The sequence below is a fragment of the Camponotus floridanus genome, unplaced genomic scaffold (genome assembly GCF_003227725.1).
Source record: "Camponotus floridanus strain SB8 unplaced genomic scaffold, Cflo_v7.5 scaffold11, whole genome shotgun sequence".
Taxonomy (NCBI): Eukaryota; Metazoa; Arthropoda; class Insecta; order Hymenoptera; family Formicidae; genus Camponotus; species Camponotus floridanus.
The window spans coordinates 2,451,007-2,477,853 of record NW_020229226.1 but is presented as its reverse complement, the minus strand read 5'-3'; the positions used below and the strand labels follow the sequence as shown (position 1 = coordinate 2,477,853).

The window sequence follows — 26,847 nt, the reverse complement described above, 5'->3', positions numbered from 1 at the left end:
TTGCGATATGAAAAAAGATAAGGATTGTCGCTATTGTACAAAGTACACGCGTCATCAAATCGTAACATTTTTATTCTCACGAAATTTCCTCGTAGCGAGAATAATATTAAAATAAAAAGATATTTACTTCAGGTTGCACGAGATCGTAAATAATAATAATAATAGTTTCACGTACGCGCCTCAACTTTGCACGTCTCAACTATGCGATAAACCTCTATTCGCCGCGCTTAATTCGCAAGACCGGAGGTATATCTATGCACCTGTGCGCTATGTATACCATCGTCGGAACACAAAAGGCTAACTTCCTAATCTCTACGGAAGTTGCGCCGTAAACTGCGCGGCGCGACCGGAACTGAATCGATGCTCGACGACCTCGAAACCGCGGCGTGTTTTCGGCAGACATCCCGGGGACTCCGATCCAAGACTCTGATCCAAGAGCAGATGCTACGAGCTAAGCCAAACCGAGCGGCTGCCATCCGACACGGATTGTCGGTCCCTTCGGGTCGCTTGTCGGTAGGGCCGCTCTCTTCGTGATGCCGGCTGGCGTTTTCTGTCAGTCGTCGGTAGACTGTGGAGCTAGCCGGTCGATTGGGACCGCCCGTGTGTAAAAAATAAGCGCTTTCTGTCTTCCGGTAGTGCACGCGCCATCCTCGATCCGACTTGTCACTGATCGATCAGTTCAATCATACAAGATACAGAAGAAAAAGAAGGGATTTTTAAAGGATGATGAGAATCGGTAAACAGAGTTCATCGGCGTAAACACGTAGATCCGTGATCTGTCGAGTCGCATTCCGCGACAGGAGGGTGCCCGCTGATCCGGGGTGGATCTCGACGGGAGATCGTGAGGCCTCTGTGTATCGTAACATAGGGTCGAGCCGTAAATAATGGTGACCGGCACGCGATACGACGCACGACTTTCGTATAACGTTACGATCGGGACGTAAAGAACATTAATAATCTTGCTGTACATGAACGAGAAGAGAAAGAGAGTGTGTTCCTCCGGTATTTTTTAATTAAGTCTTATCCTTCGCTAACGAGATCTGCTCTTTGTTTCACAAACCGTGGACTCTGTATCTTTCTTAAAAGATGGCTTATCTTTATAATCCTGTAGAAGGTAGTATATATTATTGAGCATATATGATTAAAGAGCGCATTAATTATGGATTCGAAAATACTGGTGTAGTGCAGCGGTTTTTAGAAGTCAAGAAGACGGGATCTGGGAACGATATCGTTGATGACAGCGAATTAAATTTTTAACAATGGATGTGCAACCGTTAATTTTCGAGTCACGATGAAAAATTGAAGCGATTTTCTGGCGTAAGACCGGACCGAGACGGCAAGAAAACTAGACGCTGTAACCTTCTATGATCGATGAGAACGGAAGATTATGATCTGAATTTCTCAGGACGCATCGATTAAACTTTGACGTGTCGTCGTTATGAGATGAGAAATGACATTGTATGCTCGCAGGGTGTAACGCAATACGATAATGTAATAAGCTTCTGATATATACATACATAACAGCCGATGATAGACGATAATGATTCTATGAATATTTCATAATAGCTTAACGAAAATCGGAGCACAATTCGCGTTTCGGAGCAAAAGACGTTTCTATTATGATGTCATCGAACGAGAAGAATTATTATTCAACGAGGCTCGATAATTTTGACAATTAAATGACAATTTTATATAAAGCACAATTTCTTTCTCGATCCTTTCAACTTCGCAATATGGTTTATGAAGTCAATTTGTATTTACCGTCTACGCGCATTTTTCCGCGGTACATAATGTATACTGTATCGTACAATTGAATATCGATCGAATACGCGGTGTGCTCGTCTTCAGCATCTTCCACGATAACGCGAATCGTGACCTAGTCCAGGCGCGTATAAAATCGACGATAGCGAACTGGACAGCCGCCAGTCTTGCGAGAGCCGCGCGCGAGAGCGGACGTCGCTCGTTATACGCCGATGCGGTGCCACGTGAGGGAAAAGCCAGGAGGAAAACTTGTTCGCGCGCAACTCCGGGATATGTAACATTTTCTTCCCGTTTCTTCCCTCTCGTTGTGGACTTGCGTTATCGCGTCGAGCGACAGAAATGATGTGCATCGCACCGGAACTGTGGCGGAATTAAACGAGCGAGATCGAAGTACATGGGACGTATCTAATAAGTCATCGGATTTAATTTTGTCGAGAAAAATACGGGAAATCGATCTGTGCTGATCTTCTCGCGGATCTTCGACGCAGGACAAAACGAAAAAAAAAATTGAAAAATCAAACGAAACGTCAAACGAAAAAGAACTGAAACATAAATCAAAATTTCCAACGAATGTGATTCTATTTGCTACTTTTGTTAATGAATAACATTATTGTAATATAAATAAAAAATCAATATTTTCTATTAGAAGATTCTAAAAATACAAGGATAAATACGGAACTATTAATATAAAAAATTCTCAGAAATTCAGAGAAATAATCAAATACAATTACAGAATCATAACATTTAAGTGTGTCAAGTAAAAGGAATCTTTTCATTAAATAACAATACAAATCGAATAATGAGTCAACAACAAAATTACATACTTCCATCGAACGAAATATGTGGTAACCGCATTTATTACATCGCTAATTGCATTTATTAAATTTTTAATCGGGACCACACTTATATGAGAATTATGACTGTTTTATGAAATTAAGTACGTTCTCAAACGTTCTCAAGCAGAGCTTAAAAATAAAACGAAAAAAAAGAAAACGAAGAATTTCCAAAGGACGGAAGGTTATTCGAGATATCCCCATTGAGACTTCCGGTATCTCATGTAGGATATTCTCAAAAGGTTTACGCTGACAGACCTTGAAAGTACTTCCGCGTGAGGTGTGAATATAGCTATTATGAAATCCCTGAAGAGATTGAGCGTTTAGAGTTGCCGCGCGGATAAAACTTCCATTACACCTGAGACGAAACCAATTCTTCATAAGGGTAACCCGGAAGGATCTTCGCAATATCTCGCGCGCACCTTTACTCCATCAAAAGTTTCACCCCTTGCGGCAACTCCCGTGAAAATCAGAATCGCGGAAATCCTGTTCGCGAACAACTTGAAAAAAGTACATATTTCTTATACGTAAAATAAAAAATTATTTTCCATCGAGAAAATATAAATCTTATCGGTGAAGATACTCTTCTTGAGACTTGAGAGAAAAACTTTTATAAACTGTGCAAAATATTATCTCTCTCTCTCTCTCTCTAGAATCTCTATCAATATTATCGTCAAAGAAGTTATTTGCGTCGAACTTTCAAGAAGCATTACGAGCATCAAATTATTACCAAGTCTTTAATTCTCTGGAGACTAATTTTCAATTTCCCGATTTTTTATTTTACAAGAAACATCTGATAGATTTATTTCGAAAAATCTGCAATAGTAGGCTCCTCCAATAGTAGAGGGAATCCCATCGTACATTGCGAGATGCACCGGATACGGAAGAGTTTCCAGAAGACGAGTGAGAAGTTCTGGGAATCTTAAGCAGCGACAAAAAGGACGGAAGAGGCAAAGAAGAATCACGAAAGCGAAGGAGGAAAAGAGGCAAGAATTGCAAATAACAAGTAGAGACGAGGAAACGTTTCAGGAATGCCGTGGATAAAATGTTTGGGTGGTGGAGGCGGAAAGGCCAGGAGGGGCAAGCCACTCAGCGTCAGTCAACCGATCCACCTGCTCGTCAAGGTAAGATTCCTCTCGTAAAGTTTTCCACGCGATTTTCTGGCGGCGAATCTTGGGACGAACCGAGCGAAAATTCGATCTATTCAGGTCGTTCCTTTCAAAGAGAATTTTTCAGAGTCCAATACCGATGTCTTTTATGGAGTTTCTTCAAATTACAAAGAGTGATAAAGCAGAAAAATATATATAAATATCCATAAAATAAAATAAAGCTTAAAGATGTTTAAAGATAAAATTGTAAACTTTTGATTATACATCTTGTTAATGTTTCTAAGAATAACAAGTTATAAAAGGAAGAAAGTAAATTTTACTTTATTTTTTATATACTTTAGTTTATATGATTTTATAGAAATTAAAAATCAACGAAAAATTAGAAGACAAATTAATCACGTTGAAATGGAGTTTAATAAGAAATACATATTATATGTACTGCAAAAAATTGCAGTAAATTGCAAATTTGTGTAGCATATAAATCTAGATTCTCACATGTATTATTTAAAAATACATGCTCGAGAAAGTCATTATAATTGAATTCATAACAGTAACAAAAACGGTAATACTTTTACTTGATTTATTCGATATCATAGCACATGGCCTTGCCGTCTTGTACATAGCTATCAGTTTTTTTAACAAGCCTCTTGAATTAAACGAGAAATATTCTGGTTTCCATAGTGCTTTATTGCGATGTAATTACGATGTACAGAAATGTGGAATGTTTCTCTCGTAAAAACTTAGTTCTTTCAATTCGCTTATAAAACAAAGCCCACAGCACAGGTATTTTAGAGTACGATTGTTCTCGATTAAATTAAGTAATAATATGCATGCGTTATGATAATTAAAATGTGAATATTTTTAATTTAATTTGAAAATCGCAATTTATGTCAATTGTCGTAAATACAAATTTACTATTAGATTTAAATTCGATACGTGTCAGTGCAAAGGAACGCATTATTATTAAAGAATTATTAAAATTTTTTTTTATTAAAATGCAATGTAATTTTGGAAATCAAATTTTAACTAATATTTTAATTTCTCCCAATTCGTGACACGGGTGCCTCTGGCATTATACTTCATTATCCTTCATTATCCGAGAAGCAGCATCCTAAGGTCAAGTTGTTTAATCCTCGGGACCTGATAAGTCTCGCAATAAATCCTAATATTTGTTTCCCGCCACTAATCGTCGTTTGTTGTGAGTTTTCTTCTTCATTATCGTTGACTGTTTTTCCCATGAATATCAAGTTTAAAGATACAGGCAATTTAAAGATATAGAAAAAATAGAATAGACATTAATGAACTATATTTTACCATTAATAAGTACGATAAAGTAAAAAAAAGAAGAAAGAAGCAGTCTTCTACGTAATGTGAGAGAATGTAGGAGGGTTTCCGCTTAAGGCAACGGTTATTAGGCAGTTTCTTTATTCCTGAGATGCCGTAAGATCGAGAGATACAAAATCTCCAGATGACGGAGGGACACCGAGGTGGTCAACATTTCTCCTTCCCGCCGGCTAGCTGATTTATTAATTCTCCACGACGGCCTTTTCCTCGGTTCCGGGCCCCTTTCGACGGACGCCCCGCGGGTACCGCGATCGATTCGACGATATCTCGGGCACGACCCAGCAATTAAGCCGGTAATAACAGACGCGATGTTAGCCACTTGTTAAAATTACAACGAGCCCCGAGTCGTGATACTCGTTGCACGAACAACTTGCTGAAACAATTTTTGTATGATATCATTGTTCTATTGCTTTGTAATTGCTATACAAGAGTGCGTAACATTTTCGGATACGTAACAAGAGAGTGTAATATGTTTTGAGGATTTTGAATAAGCGCAACAATTAAAAATAATTTATGTGCAAAACATAAATGTTATTCGGATTTAACATATTTCCTAGTGTAATAAGAATTCAGATATTTTATGTAAACTGCTGTGTGTTATTGCTCTATAAAATACGTTATGTGAACTTTATTTTGAAATTTACAACAGGAATAAAATCAATTCCGACTAACAATGAAAAATCATAATTATGATAAGGAATAAATTATAATAAAAATCATAATAATTAATTCGGAGAAATTTGACTTTAAAAATTATACAATGATTCAATTTTGTATATTATCTTATAAAATACCCAGACAACATTTTTGCGAAATGAGATAAAATTACAATACAGGAAGCAAAAAAATGCTATCTTGATGGCACGAGACAGCATTCGTGCGAAAAGCTCGTGTTTCAGCTTTCTGGTCTTCGCATACCGTATGTATCGAACAAGCTGTCCCAGCAGTCGTGCACACGTAGACATCATCAAAATACAACGTCATCACGGTCACGTTGAAAAAAAAATGTAATATTGGACGATTTTATTAATTATACAATTGGAATGAGTCGCATTTCTTCGTTGGTAAATCACATGAAATTGCGAGATATTGTCATAGAAAATAAATTAATTCCCGCCCGATTCATTGTGATCAATTCACATCACACGTTTCCGTATTTACATATTGTGCACAGCAGCACCGTTACAATGAAACGCGCGTACACATAAATTGCAAAAATAAACGTACCGGTAATTGAATATCGGGGTCGTTCATCGCGAAACAGTAAAATGGTGGAAGATCAACGATTCGATTTCCATCAATTATAAATTTGCTGGAACTAATAGAAAAAAATAAAATTTCATTTGGACAAATGCATAGAACATTTTATTCATTCTTGATTCAATTTTATCTGAGAAAGGCGTACCGACATGCATGAATAAAAACGCTAGTCGATTTTGCAGAGTTCTGTTTATTCTAAAATAGTTCTCGATATGATATCGAGCATATTCTTATATTTTCTAAAAAAATTCTAATTATTAAAAATTTAAAAATTTAAATTAAATTAAATTACTAAAAATTATTTTAAATAATTTACTTTGTTTTAGAAAAACATATTTATATATATTTGCACAAGAACATGCATTTTAATTCTCTTAACAGTATTAAAATAATTTTAATCGTTAGCAGAAAATATACTATAAGTAAGATTGATAAAAAAATGACAAGCATTAAGAGGCAATTACATAATACTAAGTCACTTATGGCAGCGTTTTATTAAAGCGGCACTTTAAACGCGATACGATATTCTACGGAATTACAACCGGAGCATTATTTCTATCTGCATAAAATGACGTAAATACGCGAACGTAAATTATATGGTTTGGTAATATGTATATATACGATGAACGCGATAGCAATGTAAAATTGTATGTTTGTAGAAATACCGTTTATTAATTTAATGCCTTAAGCTTCTTAAAATAATAATAAATTAATAAACCATATTATTAAATATTTTTATACATATACAGATTTAAAATTCCGTTGTTGAAATGTAATATTATTTTCATTAGCTTTGAAATATCCTTGCATCAAATAATTATATAATATATATATAAATTCTTTTGCTAATATAAAATTTCATATAAAAAACCGTAATTTTTAATCTCTAAAGACACGTTCTAAAAAAAAGTATAAAATTTCGCAATCAATATTGAGCCAATCTACAAAGATTGTATTTGGGAGATATGACGAAAGAAAGAGAGAGAGAGAAATGTTTGGGAGATATGACGAAAGAAAGAGAGAGAGAGAGAAATGTTTTTCCCGACACTTGTGTATCTGTCGGTGCTTCAAGTCCGGTCCGACCACCATGATTTTCCAGCGGCTTCAAGTTGGCGTTTCTGAACGTTCATATACAAGAGAAGGAGAAAACCGAGCTCTGTTATTATAACCGTACTATTATCGGTACCGACACACGGCGATACACCTGCACGCGTGTATGCACGCGCGTACGAAATACCACCCACCGTCGTCGACATGCGCGCTCCTTCGCGATCGGCAATTAAATTAGCGGACCCTTCGGGCACGGCCGATTTTTCCGCTGCCCACGCGGTGATTCGTTCCCGCATGAATGATTGATATTTTCCGCATACAGGAACATATATGTGCCCCTTGAAATTTTAATAAATTAAAATATCCCTTGATTTAATGGAGATTAAATTGGAATTAAAATGGTATCACATAGATGTATCAAGTATTATATATAATTTTTCAATTTCAAAAGAGTACAAAAAGACGGATATTATCATTATTAATGCGGGAAATCAAGAATATGATAAAAATATTATATTCATAGTGATTTTATATTAATATTTGGATTAAAAAACGATCAAACGCTTTCTTTTATTTCATTTATGTATTTCATTCAAAATATCTGAGATTAAGATATAATAATTAAAATATTATTTTACATATTATTTTACTATTAATGCATAAAAATATCACACGCTTTCCGATGGATGTGAACTCTTTATCCTAACGAGAAACTACTAATATATTGTGTCACAAGAGACATGTATAAATAAAATAATATTGTTTTCTTTTAAGTGATATTTTCTGTTAGTTTTGTAACACTCTCCATTTTTTTAGCCTCAACAAGCAATGCAATATCCTTCCAAAGGTTAGATCTCTTCGTACGTTGTCGATTCTACCTACGCGCATGAACACACTCTACTTTGCGGTACGTTTACAGGCTTTGCTCAATACCTTACGATGTTTGCTCTTCGCACACGTATTTTTCTTACACCTCGTGGGCGCTATCATAATATTGCCTTACATAGCTTTTCCATACTTATCTCGATACACAAAACGCAAATGCGGTCATAGTAATAAGAACGACTCTCTTTTATCACTGATATGAATATATCATATAGAAAACCAAATCTTCAAGTGGATTATTTCATATGGAAATTCATAACAGGTGCATCATGTATACGTAATTGATAGCTTCGCGCATTCGCCAGTTCGATGTTTCAGGGACCATGATGATTACGTGAATTTCCTAATCCTCGACATGAATTGCAAGGCCTGCGGGTTTGTAAAGTCGTGAGCGTGTCCGTTAACCTTTCGACAAAGATTTACTAGAGTTTTCAGGAATCGATCAGATATAATATACGGTTGTTTCAATATAGATCCAATACTCTGTAGAATATAGAAATCAATCGCTTGAAATGTGTGTCTATTTGCCAATCTTGGTATTTGCGATTTCGATCGGTTACGCATAATGTATAGTTTAGATCGCGGAAATAATGCGAATTTTTGCAAGACTTGCTTCTATCATTCCTGTTATGGTTCGATGATTCTCGTAGACTATGAAATTATCGATTTTTATCGAATATTAAAAGTTATGGTGTTAGCGTTCAATACATGCGCTGATAATTAGACTATAACTTCTTATATTTTCTTTTTTCGAAGATCAGTGTTAATCAAATGCAGACGAATCTTAACAAGATTAGAACGAGTTAGTCAATTACGCAGCGGTTTTACCCTTGTCTTATTTTTAACACCAGGGATGTCTACGGCGATTTTAGATCGCAGAGCAAAGACAAGGACTCCCTCGTTTCCGAATATAAATGTTAAAAATAACAACGATGGTTTTTGTTCTCGTGTTTGTCTTCGTCGCGACGCGTCATCTCTATAGAACTATCCACCAGTCTGGCTGCACATATTTTTATAGTTCAAAATTGTAACGTAGATGATTCAACGCGTAACAAAGATACTGTACAAACAGTACTTTTTTCTATTATTAAAATTTAATATTAAACATTCAAAAAATAAAGTATATTATATTTTTTTTATCTGTGTTTGTTCATCATATTAAAGAGAATAATAAGAATATTGTATATAATATTAAAATATTTTGGAGAGAAATTTTAATTTTGCAAAACTATTAAATTTTATCATGTTTTTTTGTAATATATAAATAAAAAATAATGCTTAATTATTAAATAAATAAGAAATGTATCTGTATTTAATAATAATGATATTATTAAATACATACATATTTGTGTAACAAAGTGAAACGTGACTTGATTAATAAATTGTATCTCCTTTGTCTGAGATTAAAATTATATTACAAACTATCACAGTGACTCACGTTTTCAGTTTACAATTAAATTGAATTGTAAGCTTGAAACTTCCAATTAAAGAGCAAGATGATTGCATTAAATTTCTTCTATGTTGACTCTTTGAATATCTGACAATCAAAAGGATGCGCTTTTTAATTTGAAACACATCAAATTGTAATTTGTTTGTATGATAAATAAAATCGAGATATAATAGTGACCTAAATATACAGTTCGGAACATTTGCGTCATTTTCGAACTCGTAAATTCGAATGTATATTCAAATGTATGTATCAATCTTGTCACAAAATCAATCTTGTCACAAAAGGTAGAAAAAATATATATAACATATTTAAACGATTAAAATAAGCCATTATAAATTATATTATTTGCATTTACTTAAATTTCCTTAGTAAAACTTGAAATAAAACTTGTTATAAATATCGTTAAAAATGAATATATCTTTTAAGCTCTAACAAAAACAAAATATTTATAAATATTATGTTGTTATTTATCTCATTAAATAATGATGACTTATATCTGTCTTATTAAATGACGATGTTGATGGACATAGCATGAAATTATCTCACTTTTACAAAGTATGACTCGTCTAATTCTTCGCGAATAGCACTCAACTATTCATTTCGCTTCGCGCAAAGCTGTCTTTCCACGTCGGGGATTAAGTGCGAATGATATCCGGAAAGAAAGAGCACGACTATTAAAGAGACTCTTAACAAGTATTAAGTCGCGGAGACTGTATAAAAAGGAAAAAAAACGAACGGACAAATGCGAGAAGATTAAATCGCGCGATATCACGGATTCAACACGACGATTGGCCGACCTCTCGAGATTCCTTAATTACAGTTGTACAATTAAAGTCTACAATTAGGATATAGTGACGTATTCTTGCGTATCATTATCGCAATAGATCAACTTTCTCATTGAGATGATATTAGGTTTTTACGCAAGAGCTCCTCAAGATTGTATCGAGAGAAAGTCTCGTGTCTTTTTAATCTATTTTTAAATTCATTTTCGCCATTAATCATGAACACAATAGCTAACGACACTCTTTCGCAAGTGCTCTAGCTGGGAAAATATATATCGCGAGAGTTTTAGTTGTTTTATTCCCACGCTCATGCTTATGTGCGCAATGTAATTTTAATTACACAGACGTCTTTAATTAAATACGTTCTTCTAATTAATATTTTACAATTTTTTTATATTATTGTTATTATTTGATATATTCTGATTGACCATTGTCATCAAGTGACAATCAGTTCATAAAATTTGCAATACTTTATATTCTTATATATTATTGTTCCATGACGACAACAAAATTGTTGGCGCATTGTTCTCGGGATTAATTGATGTTTATGGCCAAGAAGTGTTTCATGCTAATGTTAAGCATTATAATAATATGTGATATGTTATAAGAATAAATCAATGATTTAATTATAATCGTGCAGGTGCTAAATATTTTATCAATCATATAGAAACTGATTATTGGATAGAATTTTTGTCTGGAACGTTTCTATTAAGAAATTTTTATCCGATAGCCAATACAAATTTTTATCGTATGACCCTAATATCAGTCTCATGTAATATGTCACTTGATAAATGACTACAGTGTTAATATTGGTATGCCAATCGCGATAAATAATTTTTTATCATTTCTATACAACGAGTTAAGAGAACCTTTCATTAATATGCTCATTTATATAGAGTCTCATATATAGATAGGCATTTTCTTCAGGCAACCTATAATTATTTCCTATAATACAGTATCATTAACGCTAGACGTGCAAAATAATTTTTGCCATATTAATTACATGCTTCTAACGGAATAACAAATTCCAATGACGACGCCATCATTTCTCATCGATCTCGTCGTGATTTCTCCAATTGAGTCTCGTATCTTGTGAAAGAGATATCAGCCTGGCGTGTATATCTTTGAGACATTGAGCAATGGCAATAAGGAAGCCACAATTGAAAAATAGAATATCCATACTGCTCATACAATGTTCAATCATTAGTTCATTGTTTTGAATAATTGATATTCGGCTGAGCCATCGTCGGCTTCAAGAAAATTACAAACTCTGTGTATGACGAATGATATGCATTTAATATGTCACACAAAACTTCATGTTTTTCTATCTCCATCGATATTTCTTTTTTTGGAGCATATATTAGATTTGGCAATAATATGCCAAAAATATTGTTCTGAATTTAATCGTTATTTTATTAGAAAGAAATATAAACTTTTCGGATTTAATTATTCTTCTATTTAATTATTCTTCTATTTAATAAACTTTTCGGATTTAATTATTTCTCTATTACATATTATTATATATCACATTATTTATTAATAATCTTTCAAAAATATTATTTATATAACTATCTGTATTTTTTAAATTTTATTTTGTGATCTTCTCATTAAATATTTATGTTACTCCAATTATGGATTCAATGGATGCATTCTTGCGCAAGTGTAACGATCACGCATTTTTTAAGGTGTCGACGAATGTCTTAGGTGAACGCGTGATAATTCATCAGAAAAACTTATCAGCAAAAAGGTGAATCTGAGAATGCCTGCCGTCGTGCTTATGTGTAATATGATAATCCGACAGACAATACTAGGAAATGTCAGGGTGGTGAAACGCGAAGTTTTCCCATACGATTCTTCGCGAATGCAAGGCGTTTACGATCGGCTTAGCCTGATGTGGGAAAAATCTCTCAGCGCAGCGGCAACGACGACATTCTGAGTTTATGATCGGTTACCTATGTCTGACAAAAATAGTTTACGACTGCATGTCGTCGGGCTCCTTCGCTCTCATCTTATCGGCCTCCTCGCGGACCTTTCCGGCCGATTGAAATATTTTAATACGCGTGCGGTTATATTTATCGTACTCGTATCATTCCAAGTTAGCGAGTGGTTCACTATCAGGATGGGATGTAATCATCGTGGGATTATGTGCGACGAATGACGGAATCTAATAACGGACGGTTTTCGATCGTTAATTTTTGCACGAATAACAATACTCATTCCGACATCATCGAGATATCGATTAATCGTAAAAGCCGGTTTATGAATATTAAATGAGCTTTTTTGGAGCTTGCGGAACTTGCAACGTACTTGCTAAAGAACTTTTTCCGCACGGCTAAGTTTATCGCGAATACTGTAACAACTTGATTTTGTGCAAACGGAGAGACTATGTTTACGGTACCTAATAAATATTTTTAAAAACTGCTTAATGCACGCAATTATAAAGTTAATGCAATTATAAAGTTATGCTATAAATTCATAAACAGATAATAGATAGCAAAAAGGAAACGTGAATTCGTGAGAATTTTATTAAATAATAAAAATATTATCAAGTGATAAAAATAATAAACAAAAAAAATTTTTTTAAATATAAAATGGAATTTTCTCTCTCTCTCTCTCTCTCTCTCTCTCTCTGAAATTCGTCTGTATCTTGAATTATAAAATATATTATTTAAATCCTTCAAGAGCTTTCAAGATACTCCAAATTCAGAACAAGAATTATTCTCTTTCGTTGCACAGGATTGCTTATTAGATATACGCGAACACAGTGCGGATAAAAATAAAATTGTACACGCCCGTATACTTATCCGAAGTGCAAACAACGGCACAATCTCGCCCGATTCCGTGTAATCACATTAATTCACGTCGGTGCAGTTTCGAAAAACACACGCATGCATCGTGTATCGTATAAACAGATAAATACAAACGAACAAAATCTCAACGACCGAATCTCCTCTGGACGACCTCGGCTTCGCGAGATCCACAATTATATTTTCCACAACCAGGTCGTAGAGCGGAATATTTCCCGAGTACGCTCCGTTTCCGTATTCGAGTAATCGTGATCCTCGCGATCCCCAGTAATCAACGTGGTAAGCCCGGCTCGCTGGATGATTTCTGAAGAGGACGACGGCAATAATGAGGACGAACTGGGAAAGGAACTTGGAATTCGTTGTACATAGAGCTACGCGACCGCGACTGTCGGATGAAATAACTAAAGTAATGAATGGATGTGTCCTTCGCGTAAAATTAACGGCACATCCGAGGCGGGGAATGCGAAAGAGGCTAAGGGCCTCCGCATCGGTGAATAAATCTCGGTAGTAGTCCTTTCTCTTGAACGCCCACGTGCACATCAAGAAGAGACAAGTGTCGCAAGTCGACGTAAGTGATTTTGAAAGACCGACCACTGCGTTTGATTTCGATAATACTGAACGAAACGAATGAGCCCTGAATAGAGGATTAAAGCGTTTTTATTAGATTCTAAAACAAAAATCAATATATTCGAACGAATTTAATAAGATAAAAAAATATTATAATATTATAATATTCTTAATTTATTTCATATATTTAATATAATTTATTTCAATTATTGTAAACAAAACTCGGAAAATCTTTAATTTTTGGTTTTATTTTCACGTGAAAGGTCAGTGTATTTCTTCTTCTTGCTCTCATATATCACTGAGAACAGAGTTGTTGTGAAAAAGTAAAACGATTTACTACATGCAAGATATATATTGTAAACTTCTGTTTTTCTCTTTTCGGTCTGCCTTCTTATTATTCGCGAGTTGCGTATCATGTATTCAAGTAACAGAATATTTTAAATAGACTCATATCTTAATTTATTTCTAGATACATACTAACGATTTTTTTTTTTTAATCTTTTTAAATACTTTTAAAATATAGCTATTTTTCCAATCTAAAAATCGTATACTTTCCTGCGTATAAAGTGCTCGACCTACAAAGAAATTAACACTTTTGAGAAAAAGAGATGCAGCGTCGTTAATTAGCTCAGCACTCAACGATGAACAATCAATCCCTTAAAGAACAGATAAACCCCTCAACACTGAAAGTATGGCATAATCGTTTCCAGAATTACGGAGAAGCTCTTAGTCGCACGATTTATCGTTCAGTTACGATGCCGACTGGGCGTTTCACTTCATCAACGATATCAAGAACGTGGGCTGCGTGGGCTCAAGGATAATGGGCCACTAAACGATGGACCACTATCCGGACCAAAGTGCACCGATATCAAGATGCGCGCAATTTAAAGTCGTTGTAAATCGCTAGAAGATCCCTTCGATCGAATTATTCCGTGTCTCTGGAAGCGGCGTTTTTTTGGACCGTGAAAAATGTTCATTCTTTGTTCAACGATTGAAAAATTATTGTAAGTTCAATATCGCATCTTTACAGTAAAAATATTTATATTAATTTAGATTAATATAAATATATTTATATATATAATAATAATATAATATATATTAATATATATATAAATATATATATTTATATATATATTAATTTTTATATATTTTAATTTATATAAATATATATTAAATATAAATATATTTATATATATATTAATATATATTATTAAAATTATTTATATTAATTATTACTTAAATTAATTATTTATGGATTAAGTATTAATCGATGATGAAATTTTTATTTATTTCGAATTTTATAATTTTATATGCAAGTTGTATTCGTAACAAATATATAGTAGTAGAAATAAATTATCATATTTGAAAGACTGTTTTTTTTTTGTTGTCGAAGGAAAGATTATACCCCGGAAAAGTATCTTCCCCATCGCACGTTAAACACATCGCCGTAAAAGTGCAGAATACGCGCATAAAGGAGAACGGAATTTCGATCGTTTGGATAAATGTGTAAGCATGCTCGCGCTTCCTGTTTGGACCATTATCCACAACAAGGGACGCGTAATCGAGCCGAAGAATCAAAGTGTACGTAATAGTCGCGTGCTGACTTATACGGTGAGGGCGACCGCTTGGATTCCCACGAAAATCACGATTATGGCGCGCGATCCCCTTTGCTATTCAAGAACAAAGATGAAAATTAAAATTTATGGCTGGAATTAATTTACGGGGCGGAATTTCCGGATGAAACTTCAATGACTAGAAATGCATTCTTTTGAAGACGACATTCCTTTCTCTAATCATTCTTTTTCCTATTGATACTTTTTTACAAAAAGTGGAAATTCTATTATATTTTTATCAAATACGAAAGATGCTAAATCTCAAATTTACAAAAGTACAATAATAATACATGAAAAATATAAAATTCATATAATCTTACATAACAGTGTATTATGCAACAGAAATTATAAAGAGAGAGAATATTCTCATGCTCCGGATTATAATTATTTTCTTATATAATACAAAGTTGTAAGGCAAAGATCTCGCTATTGAAGTCTAACAACGTAATAAAATACTCGTTTGCGATGTGAAAAACTAGATACTGCTTTATTATGGCAATTAAATTTTCCACGGTAGAAAGAACTCATCGGATCGACGAGATTAGCGACTTCCAAGATGATAGAAATAAATAAAACATCGTCAACATTGCTGTTCATTACATCGAAGATGAAACGTGTCGCGAAAAGTCTGTCACTTTTACAGGAACTATCAATACCGCGTTCCCGTAATAATCGTGACACGTACCATCCAGCGATATTCCACGTAATCTGTTGGAATTATATTTTCTACAATTCAGAGGATTACGCCATTATGGTCATTACCTCCGGTTATCCTAGACCGTTTTTCCGGGTTCGTCGCATCGATCGAGGGTCTCGATTTCTACAGAGAGACCGACCGCGAGCCGTAGCGAATTTCATCTCTAACTACTTAAATCCAGTTAACTGAACTATCGTACGTGATTTTCTTGAAGAAAAACGTCCATGTTCTCCTCGATGCTGCATGAAAAAATTGATTATCATTACCTGTGTCGTTACTTCTACGATCAGTGTGCGACACGTGATTCTGAACAGTTTGCTTTGAACATATTGCGGCACATTTGGGAAGCTCTTAAAGAAAGATAGTTTTCATATGTCTTTCGATGAATATAAATAAGTTTATCAAAGAATTAATCACAAAATTAAATTATAGGAGCGATTTAAAATGCATAATATGTACTTCAATAATTAATATATGTAATAGAACATCACGTTTTAAATAAAATTGCACAGATGATTGTCACTATTCAATCTTGAATAAATTTAAAAATATAGCCTGGCTTTTAAAAGCGCTTAGATACAATAATTTTCTAGTGGAAGGTAGTTCATGCAAAAATTGAATTATATTATTATATTATATTATTATTAGAAAGAGAATTAGTCTCACATGAGTATAAAATCCAATTAATAAACCATATTAAAAACATGTGATCTAATACAAGAGAAAATATCTAATATAGATGAAGATCTTACATTCTTTCCACTGAAGCCTTCTTTTCTCTTTTTCTATTCATAATATATGATGATACTTTAATCAAAGAAATTATATTTTAAGTTAAATGTCATTTTATAAGTTTGAATGATCCGTTAAGGGAAGGCAGGAAGAGAGGCACGCGGCATAAAGAAAAGAAGAACTCACGAGATCTCTTTTACTGCCAGGCAGATTAGAGCAGGTCGGGAATGCTTAGAGATCTCGAACTATTCCCTCCTCCCTTCTTTCTTTTAGCGCATTCTCTTGCCCTTGAATACCTGCGCTACGCCCCAACAACGGAGCATACATGATCGAATGCGACGCCCTTCACAGGGCGCATTTGAGCGGCGACAACACCTATGAAAAAAAGGGAACCGGTTTTGTGAGGGTTCAAAGAAGCGTTAATCAGGGCCTTGTTAGAATACACACGCTACGTTTTATCGAACTTTTAACGGAAACTGAAAATCCTAGAGAGGTATTGACTCTTGGAAAAGAATATTATTAAGAATATTATTAATAATTTTATAAAAAAATGTGATAAAGCAAATTCATAAAATTAACTTTTATTAAGAAGCCTTATACTTATTATTTGATACGATTAAACGTAATAATGATCAAATATTTATTTTCAATGCTAGTTATTTATTCCGTTTTCCTACCTTACATGTGTGTAACTGTGATCCCGTCTAAAATGGAACACGGCGTATTTAGAGCCGTCGATTACTCTAGAGAAGCCCATCTAGAATCCAGGACTGTCTCATCTAACGCAGACAATTCTAGCCGAATGCTTCGCAGAATTGCACGCGGATATGTCCACATCGTGCCGTTTAAATCGCCCGTAAATAACACTAACTCCCTGACGTGCAGCGGCGTGCATCGCGACACGTCGCGTCCCAGATAAATTTATCAGACGCTCTCGTCCGTACACGCTCTTCCACCCTCTCGAAGATATTTCCCATACATTTTTCACCCATGTACGCCATGGTAGTTGCGCGAGATCGCGTCACGTCAGCCGCGACATATGTTGGAGGAGGCAATCTTCAGAACGGGCTCTTCATCTTATCATGATCGTGACTTGAAATCCGTCGAGCGAACAGCGAACGATCTGCCGCAGAGAAATATCGATTATTTATTCTGCATTCTCGCGTGCTAAGTGGTTTGCGTATGCACGACTTTTGCGCAACTTGGTTCTTCTTAAATAATAATCTGCATTTATATCACACATCTGGCGCCAAATATTATAATATAAATACATCGGAATCGAGTTAGTTCTATGTTTAAATATAATTTAAAAGAATATTTTATATTTTTTAGATTTTTGTACATTGAAAATATTACTGACTATATATCATGTTGCTCCAAATAATGTAAAATTATGCACAAAGATAACAATAAATTAAAGAAGGAAATGAATTATATATTGAAGTAAAATATTCATGGGAAAGCCACTGATTTTTTGAAGTCAGATTTCGGAAATCTGGCTTTAAGATGTACGCACGCATTCACATTTTGTTTAGATCCATAAAGACACTCTCGTGCTATGTGTGATTTGAATTTATTAATCCAATCCTCGTTTCCTGTAATGCTGGTGAGAAGGGACCGTATTAACATAATATTTCTTTACATTCTGTGAAATCCTTTTGGATGCCCGATACAAAGGGAAACATATACACATGAATTTTGTCCTTAAATAAGCATAAAATCCCTCTCATAATCGGCGAACGTGCTCTCGCGATATAATAACACATTAGTGTAGCATAGTAATATGCATCGCCACCCAATGCATTCGCTTTGTCCGATTCAAAGCGATTTAAGGCCGCGAAGAAAAATAAAAATTTGCTTTTGATTCTTGGATTTTATATATTTTTTTAAGTATTCATTGGGATATTTTATTATGCATTAAGACGTGACAAATATCGCACTTTTAAAAATCCATATATTTCCATATAATATGCAACATTTTTAGAATATTATTTTTATTATTTTGACCTGAAAATAAATATTTTTGCACTGTTAAATAATCACATACTTATGAAATATATTACATTTAATACAAGATTAATATATTATGATTAATTTTTTTCTGGATCGAACAGACGAGTGAGACTATAAATATATTGGAGATAGCTTGATTTTACGAGAAACTGGTACTTGAACCGACGAGAAATCATCGCGATGGTTGAGAAATTTAGCTTTCAGCTACAACAGACAACTGGCCACGCGCGCGCGAACAAAGAACGTAGTTTTACGACTCATGTCGACCGGATGGACCCTGTGGTCAACGGCGATATTCGTCTTGGGTGATGCTTGACGCTGAACCCTAAAAGAGGATCCCGCGTTTTCGCGTTCCGGTGCGTTATTCTACATGTGTGAACCTCTTGTGAGAACAATGGTTCAGTCGTTTTTAGTCTCTTTTTCTCATCCTGAGTTAAATCCATATATATTCGTATTATATGATAGATTCTTGAAACAATATTTGTTTGTAGGCAAAAATAACAAATATGGAAAACGTGAAAGCTTATTTAAACAACATATGATATTGTTAGCGAAAATATAATTGCGAATACTGGAGAAATATACGTTCGTGAAATAGTGCAAATTTGATAATGTTGAGAATGTCACGTTATTAAATATCAAAATAACTTGCAATTTGATTTTGGGGGAATTTAATTTAAATTATATTTAATTTAATTATATCCAATTCTATTTAATTATATTTTAATAAAATATACATTGAAAAAATAACATGTTATAAATTAAATTAATTTTAAGTAGCAACATTTCTCTAATAATTTTTCATTTATTTAATATATCATCCTGATTATAAATATATTTCGTATAAAAAAAAGCCAAGAAAGGAACGTGAGAATTTCGAGGACTTTACAGGAATTTGAGACGACCATCGAAATTAGGATCCTTATCGTCAATCTTTCATGTTCTTAGATTTTCTAGACTAATTAGTTTGTCGGTTCATTAGTCAGAAAATTCGGGCGGAAACTGACATACGCTCGTTAGCATGAATGAAAATTGAATGAAGATTGAATTTTCTTTATTCAGAGAAAAAAGTTACAAAAAGCCTTTCATTAATTTGCAGTATATATTTGATAAGAGATTAATAGTTAATTAATTTTAAATTTGATAACCAAAATGTATTTTTTTATTTAAATCTTTTAAGAATATTAAATAAAAATCATTAACATGATTAATGTGATTTCTTCAAAATTGCATCTTAAACTCGAGTTATTTCTTCAAAGAATTCTTCGATTATTCCGAATAAAGGTAGAAAGGATTAATCGTATACAACGTCGCTTGACAAAGTCACGACTCCGACGAGAACGCCGCAGAATCGATAGATCTCTGTGGGTGGATCCGTAGAAACGCCCGCGCAATTGCGCTTCATGAAAGACGCGGTTGTGTGCCTCGCATAAGAATATACCAACGCGAGGCCACCCGTGGAAACCCGCTTTACATAATCGGTCAGTTACAGAGGGGTAACGATGGCTTCTTTCACAAACCGGACGCATACCTTCATGCGTTTCTTCAAGTAGATGTTGTATGCGTCACGATTGCAGTTCCTTTGATGATCTAGTCGGATCATCGAAGAAGCTTATTTATAATCACCACACACTTAGATCATCTTATTCTATCGAATATAGAACGGATATGTGGAATGGAATGTTGTTTACATAATACTGACGTCACTATAATGAATTAATATACATATATATATATATATATATATATATATATATATATATTGCACATATATATTTATCTCTTTTATTAATAATTATCTATAAAGTTGACTGAATACGTCTGCAAAACATACATTAGAAAATGATTGTGTATTAAAATATAATATGAAATGATATATAATTACGCGAATTCAATTAAATAATATTATCTTATATTGCATACATGTACATATTAATAATATACGATGATTAACTCTCAATCTTAAATAAGATGATTTTTAAAAGCATCGCATTTAACATGAGATAAAAACTTAAAAGAGAGTCAGTGCACAAAGACAAAGAAATATTAGGTGACATCGGAGATTTTTGGCCAGTCTGAAAACTAAACTGTCTGACCTCCCAAGAAGATAGATTGCCATAAGACACCAAGGACTGACCTTCCCTCCGGCTTGCCTCTCAATTCCTCGAAATCCGATGAAGCAGTTAATCTCGGCTCACCTGAGCAACCTATCTACTGTTTCCGGATCTTAAGTTACGTGACCAAAATCTCGGTGGTCCAGTTTACATGGCTTTATTGAGCGGTTCTCTATCCGCTCCCATCGAATAAAGCGCAGCTCGCACAGAAAGAGCCGAGATTAATGTAGCTTCTTGAAAAGGCTCCCCTTTATGTGTCAAAATATGATGACTTTTACCTCGCTCCCGTTGTTCGGACGTTGAGGATATCGCGCTAAGTGCTTCCGTCATTACTTTCGGCAGAGAGCAACAACAGTAAACAACTATGTCATCCATAATATGTGTTTGCCACTTAGACTCAAACCTTCAAGCTTGTATTCCCTTTCTTATTCTTGAATAGGGTAAGGAAACTAGAATGATTAGATTAACTATTTTCGGATCATTTACTATATATACACGTAATTTTTATTTTCTCTTTTCAAATATAGCATGTATCATTAAATTGTTGATTCCTTTTTCAGCAATTGATTTTTTTTTACTGGAAGTTCAATAATGTACATTTTATTACACATTTATACATTTTATCTATATTGATAAATAATCAAATACATAAAATGTAAATTAAAATATAAGATTCTGTAAAAATTTATTAAACATATAATTGAAAAATTATTGTCACCAAGTTTTTACAACATAAAGTGTACACTTAGTATTAAATTTGATGAAAAAAATAATTTTATGCTACACATGTGTTTGCGGTTTGTTTGTTCTCTAATTGTTGTGATAACTTTTTAACCGCGAAATACTAATACATTATTGTGGCATGTACATGTTATTTAAAACACATGTATGTTATTTAAAATGTATAGAAAAATAAATTGCAAAAAAAGTATATTTTAATTTTTAATGTTAAAAAATAAATAACTTTAGTATTACACATGATTCTTAAATGTTAATAATTATTATAAATGTCATTTATAAATATTTTGCATTATTTGTTTGTCTGCTTGCTCTTCTTCTTACATTTTATTTTGTTTTATTTGTTAACTTCATAATAAATGTTCAATTCAAACAATTATTATAAATTGAACAATTATGATTAGCTACGCTTGATTTATTTTATCCATTTCATTTATTGTAGAATTTAAAAGTTTCGCATGTTTCAGTATCTTTATTATCTTTTCTTTTTTCTTTCCTTTTTACATGGTCATACATGGATAGATTTTTTCCTTTTCTAAAGAGCAGTAACAATATATTCGTCGCAAAAGACAATAGTCCTATTAAACGTTGATGGATTTTCCCTTTTGCTTGACACGTGTTAACGACCATGTGAAGGTCCAGCGCGAAGTCTCAGATCCAATGATGTATGCCGTGGTACTAAATTGTATTCGTGCATGCAAACAAAGTACTCGCTGTCGCGTTCGTAGAGTCGCTACAGGAAGTGCTGTTTGTACCTGCTTCAATTTATAGCGTACATTGTTATGCAGAAAGTTTCGCATTTTTTTGTGCAAGATGACTTAAATGTCCGTTCCATTCCAGAGAACCTTTCGAATTCAATGTCAATTAATTTCATTAACGAATAACATAAATTATATTATAATGCTTCTTATAAGTCTTCTTTATAAATTTGATGTTGAAATAGTTCAAAAGATTCTATATTTTTATACTTGCGGAAATATTCTCGTACGCAATTCTTGACAAGAGTAATTGACGCTTGAACGACAATATAATTCGCGTAGAATTCAAGCCGTTAATTTTAGACGGTTCAGTGCAACGACCGCATTACGTAAGCAGCGGAAACGTGCCAAAATCATACGGGATTCTTGAAATCGTTCACTGATGTTATGTCTTGTATAAAACAATTTAAACTCTCTCTCTATTTTCGATTTGACTCTTATTTTGCAACGCAATATACATGCAACAATTATATTTTTTTTAATGCATACTGTGATTTGATTCAATCAAACTCTTTAAAGAAGGCATGGAAATACCTTTTGAATCAACGAGACTTTATAGACGAGCTCGTTTGGAATTCACAGTGAACGGTTTTACGCGATCGTTTCGCGCACGCACACTACTTGACGCACACACGCATTGCTTTGAAGAATGCCGCTGCGTACGACGACGTTGTACTCATAGTTCTTACCTCTTACATGCGGAAGTCGAATTTTCTGATTGCTGATAAAGGTTAATTTACGAGCCTGTCGGAACGATCGCCTTTTGCAATCTTTGCGACTTAGATGCGATGGTCGATTTTTTCAAGCGACCATAACATGATCAAAAAATATATATGATTTTCTTTAACAATGAACACACGTATTTAAAATAATTTCAAAAATATTAATTTTTTTTTTAAGTTATGTTTTTTTAAGTTATGTTATGTGTCTTACAAATATATATCTATTTTATCAAATTCTTTGCGTAAATCGATAAAGAAAAACTTTCTCATCGAAACATGAATTATTAGAAAAATGAGATATTATATAAACTTTAATCCCTTGAAATTATCGATAATGAGTACTGGAAGTCTATAATTATTCCGCTTATATTTACAAACTAATAGATATGATATCGTATTTAATTTAATAATATCTTAGAGCCGCAGTGAAATGACTTTTTGCGGCGCACCTTTTGCATTATTCTAGAATCTAGTATTATCTCGATCTTGCCGATAATCGCGCTTACAATACAAGTTGAGTAGAACACAAGGTTGTAATTTATTTAATTAAAGTCTATTCCGACGTTATTACATCGCAATCGATTGGCGCAAAAGCGATATATCGATGCGAGTAAATTGATGCGTTTGTTGAAAACGGCGCTTTTCGCGGCAGATTTGCGATTATATCGTTGAAATTGACGCAGTTTTCTCACCTGGAGAAAATGAGTCGTTTCTCATAATTTCCACACACGCTGTACCGACAAATTATCCGAAGTCAAGAGGAGCGCATTAAAGATCGCGGCACTTTCTAACTCGCGTACAATCTTTGGTGCATATCCTCACTCGACCTTTGCAAGGAACTATTATTATAACAGTATCGCAAAAAGTATAATTTATAACGGCGAATTAATTTCGTGTTAACGAGCAAAATGTCACAATTGTAAATCTGGCAAATGCATATACTTGCTACGCATTATACAAACACGTACATATGCAAAACGCCATGCTTCGTTTCATGGCGAGAAAATTATGCATAGTCCTTCCCAGTGCATATCGCGAAATGTCATCGTCATTTGAGGGAATTTACATTTTATGCATGTATAATAAAGTGCAGTCTCTCATGCAGTATTATAATAAATTTATATAAACTTTTTTATACCGATTGAAAATAAATATTAAACGTAAGAAACTTATCTACAAAATGTTTATAGATAAGAAACATATGTATATATTACTTATTTATAATATTTTATAATATTTTATTTTGTCGCACTCGCGAAATATAAAGACCATGATTTAATCTGTAAATTCTGTGACTTCTACTTCAATAGATCATTAAATGCATTATCAACCAAATCTCCCCATTTTCTGTGAATAATGCAGCATGTACGTGATGTGACTATAATTTACGTCATTTTCGTGCACGAAAAAATCGATCTCATAATCGAGGATAATTAATCTCACATTATATAGCGTCATTTGCCATATATGTCATTGGCACACACGTGTTTCACGAGTTGAAACGATAATCGACATGCCTGTCGCACGATAACGAACAAGTATCGCAAGCTGAAGAGAAGTCGTGTCTGAAAGATGGCTGTTTGTTGACACAGACGCACCCACACCTTAAAAAGGGCGCGTGAGAATTTCGGTCGACTTGCTATTTGAACAGTTCTCCCCGATGGAGAGACGTTAAAATGATTAAGGGTTATTTTTCAAAGCCGCATCGAATGTTACATGATATCACAGTTACAAGTATGTTGTGACTGACAACTTCCTTTCCGGCCGTAAATACATGTGTAACGTCATCACCATCATGGATGGCAGTGAAAATCATTGTTGCGTAAATTTCTTGAACGTTTATTATTGTTTGCAATTATATAATTAAAAAATTTCTCTATTATTTGTTAAATGTCACGATCAGCTGACTGCATTCGGATTTAATTAAACAATTGCTTCGTAAAGAAAATTTGCAAATCAAAGAAACTTTTTCTTTCTTTTTTAATTACAAAATATGATTCTTCTATCTCTCAATTACCAATCGATGACGTGTGAGATGCAGAATAAAATAATAAGTCGCGTGAGATATTACGACGATTACACGAAGCAATATTTGCAAAACATGCCTAGAGCAAAAATGAGTCTGACAGCCGAAGGGCTAGAAACGATTTGCCGATCCGGACGAAACGATCTGTTGCATGACTACGCCCGCTAACAATAGACCGATCGAGTTCGATATGTCGAACACCTCTCGGCTGCTATAACGAGCTCGCCGACAAAGTGCTAGCAAATGCCTCACACAATAAATGCAGAGAGCAACAAGATCGCGGCAGATGGAAGTATCAGCTGCGTCGCCAGGGGCGGTTCATAAACCAACACTTTACCCTGTAGTAAGACATTTCTAGAAACTATATTGTGTCCGCGTAATTTCGATCGCAAATACACAATTTGAATGTTTTTTTTTGTATATAGGTTTGTATTAAAACTATTATTAACAATACATTTTTATTGAATATTATATGCAATATAATTTTAGCCTGCTAGATCCTTATATTAAATTGAAAATAAAAAGAAGCTGAATTCACTTTACATCCGTGATATATCGGAAATCATATTTTAATCTCCAGCTTCAACAAGGAACTACTATATTTCCCATGGCTTCATGTATTTCCGCACATCGTGTATTTCCATCTCTCGCGAGATAACATATGAGTCGGCGCCCATACCTGAAACGGGCGGAGATCGATATTCCCCGCGAGCGCGATTTATTCTTTCCGTTTTACAAGTCAATTCAGGATCGTTCGTGGTGCATTAAATCCGCCCCTGCGCCGCGTTCTTCCCGGTAGCCATCATTTCACACGGCTCGCTTCGTGAATCCCAACGCGCCATTACGATCTGGACGCGGTGGCGAGCTGCAAGCTGCACTTAAGCTCGAGATAAGAGATCCGCCTGTCGGATGGTTTTGCCGTTAAATCGGCAGGAAGAGCACAAGACACGACAACCGCAACTGACCATCTCGTAACTTGCACCGTCCGTTGCAGCCGAGATCTCGGGGCATTTTTCATAATAACGTGTCTAGATCTCGACCAATATGACGCCGATCGTGGATTTGATCCCAAAGTAAAAGACAGAGGACGATAGTTTCGTTTGTACAATACAAGGGATTTGCAAAAGTAACATGAAAACTCAACAGAACGGATTTAAATTCTAAAAAGCTTCTTAAGGATTTAAGGATTTTCTATTTATATGTTAAACATCTATACAAAGTTTTTCAAATATTTACATTTTACCTTGATTATTTTCCATCGATATCGAAATAATTAGAGAATATAATATTTATAAATTAAAAATAATATACAATAAATTATCTTCGCATTTAAAGAGCTAGCTGTCGTTTAAGAGTTAATCTGATTATTGTTAACTAAGGGTTGTTAAAACGCGTGTTACATGTGATTCTAGATTCTCACAAGTTGTTTTTTCCATCATTTTGCTGCGACTAGGTACCGTAGCAACCGTAAAATTCGTGGATCTTGACAAGAGATGGATATCGTATTTCCTATAATACATGGGTTGGCTACATCGTTGAATTCTGCATCGCGCGTATGCACGAACTGTCTTTTGCATAAGGTTATC

The 26,847-nt window shown here is 34.2% G+C and overlaps 1 protein-coding gene across 5 annotated transcripts in view; it reads left to right on the top strand.

Annotated features, from left to right (window-relative positions):
* Positions 1–1,908: 1,908 nt before the first annotated feature.
* LOC105255590 (tensin-1) overlaps positions 1,909–26,847 on the top strand; it is a 162,931-nt gene continuing 137,992 nt past the window's right edge. For 4 of the 5 annotated variants that reach the window (XM_011264956.3, XM_011264960.3, XM_011264959.3 and 1 more), the window contains exon 1: positions 1,909–3,718. In XM_011264956.3, coding sequence (XP_011263258.1) covers positions 3,626–3,718 — 93 coding nt within the window. In that variant the 5' untranslated portion in view covers positions 1,909–3,625. The remainder of the gene's footprint in view (positions 3,719–26,847) is intronic. The other variant, XM_011264965.3, reaches the window with a different exon arrangement.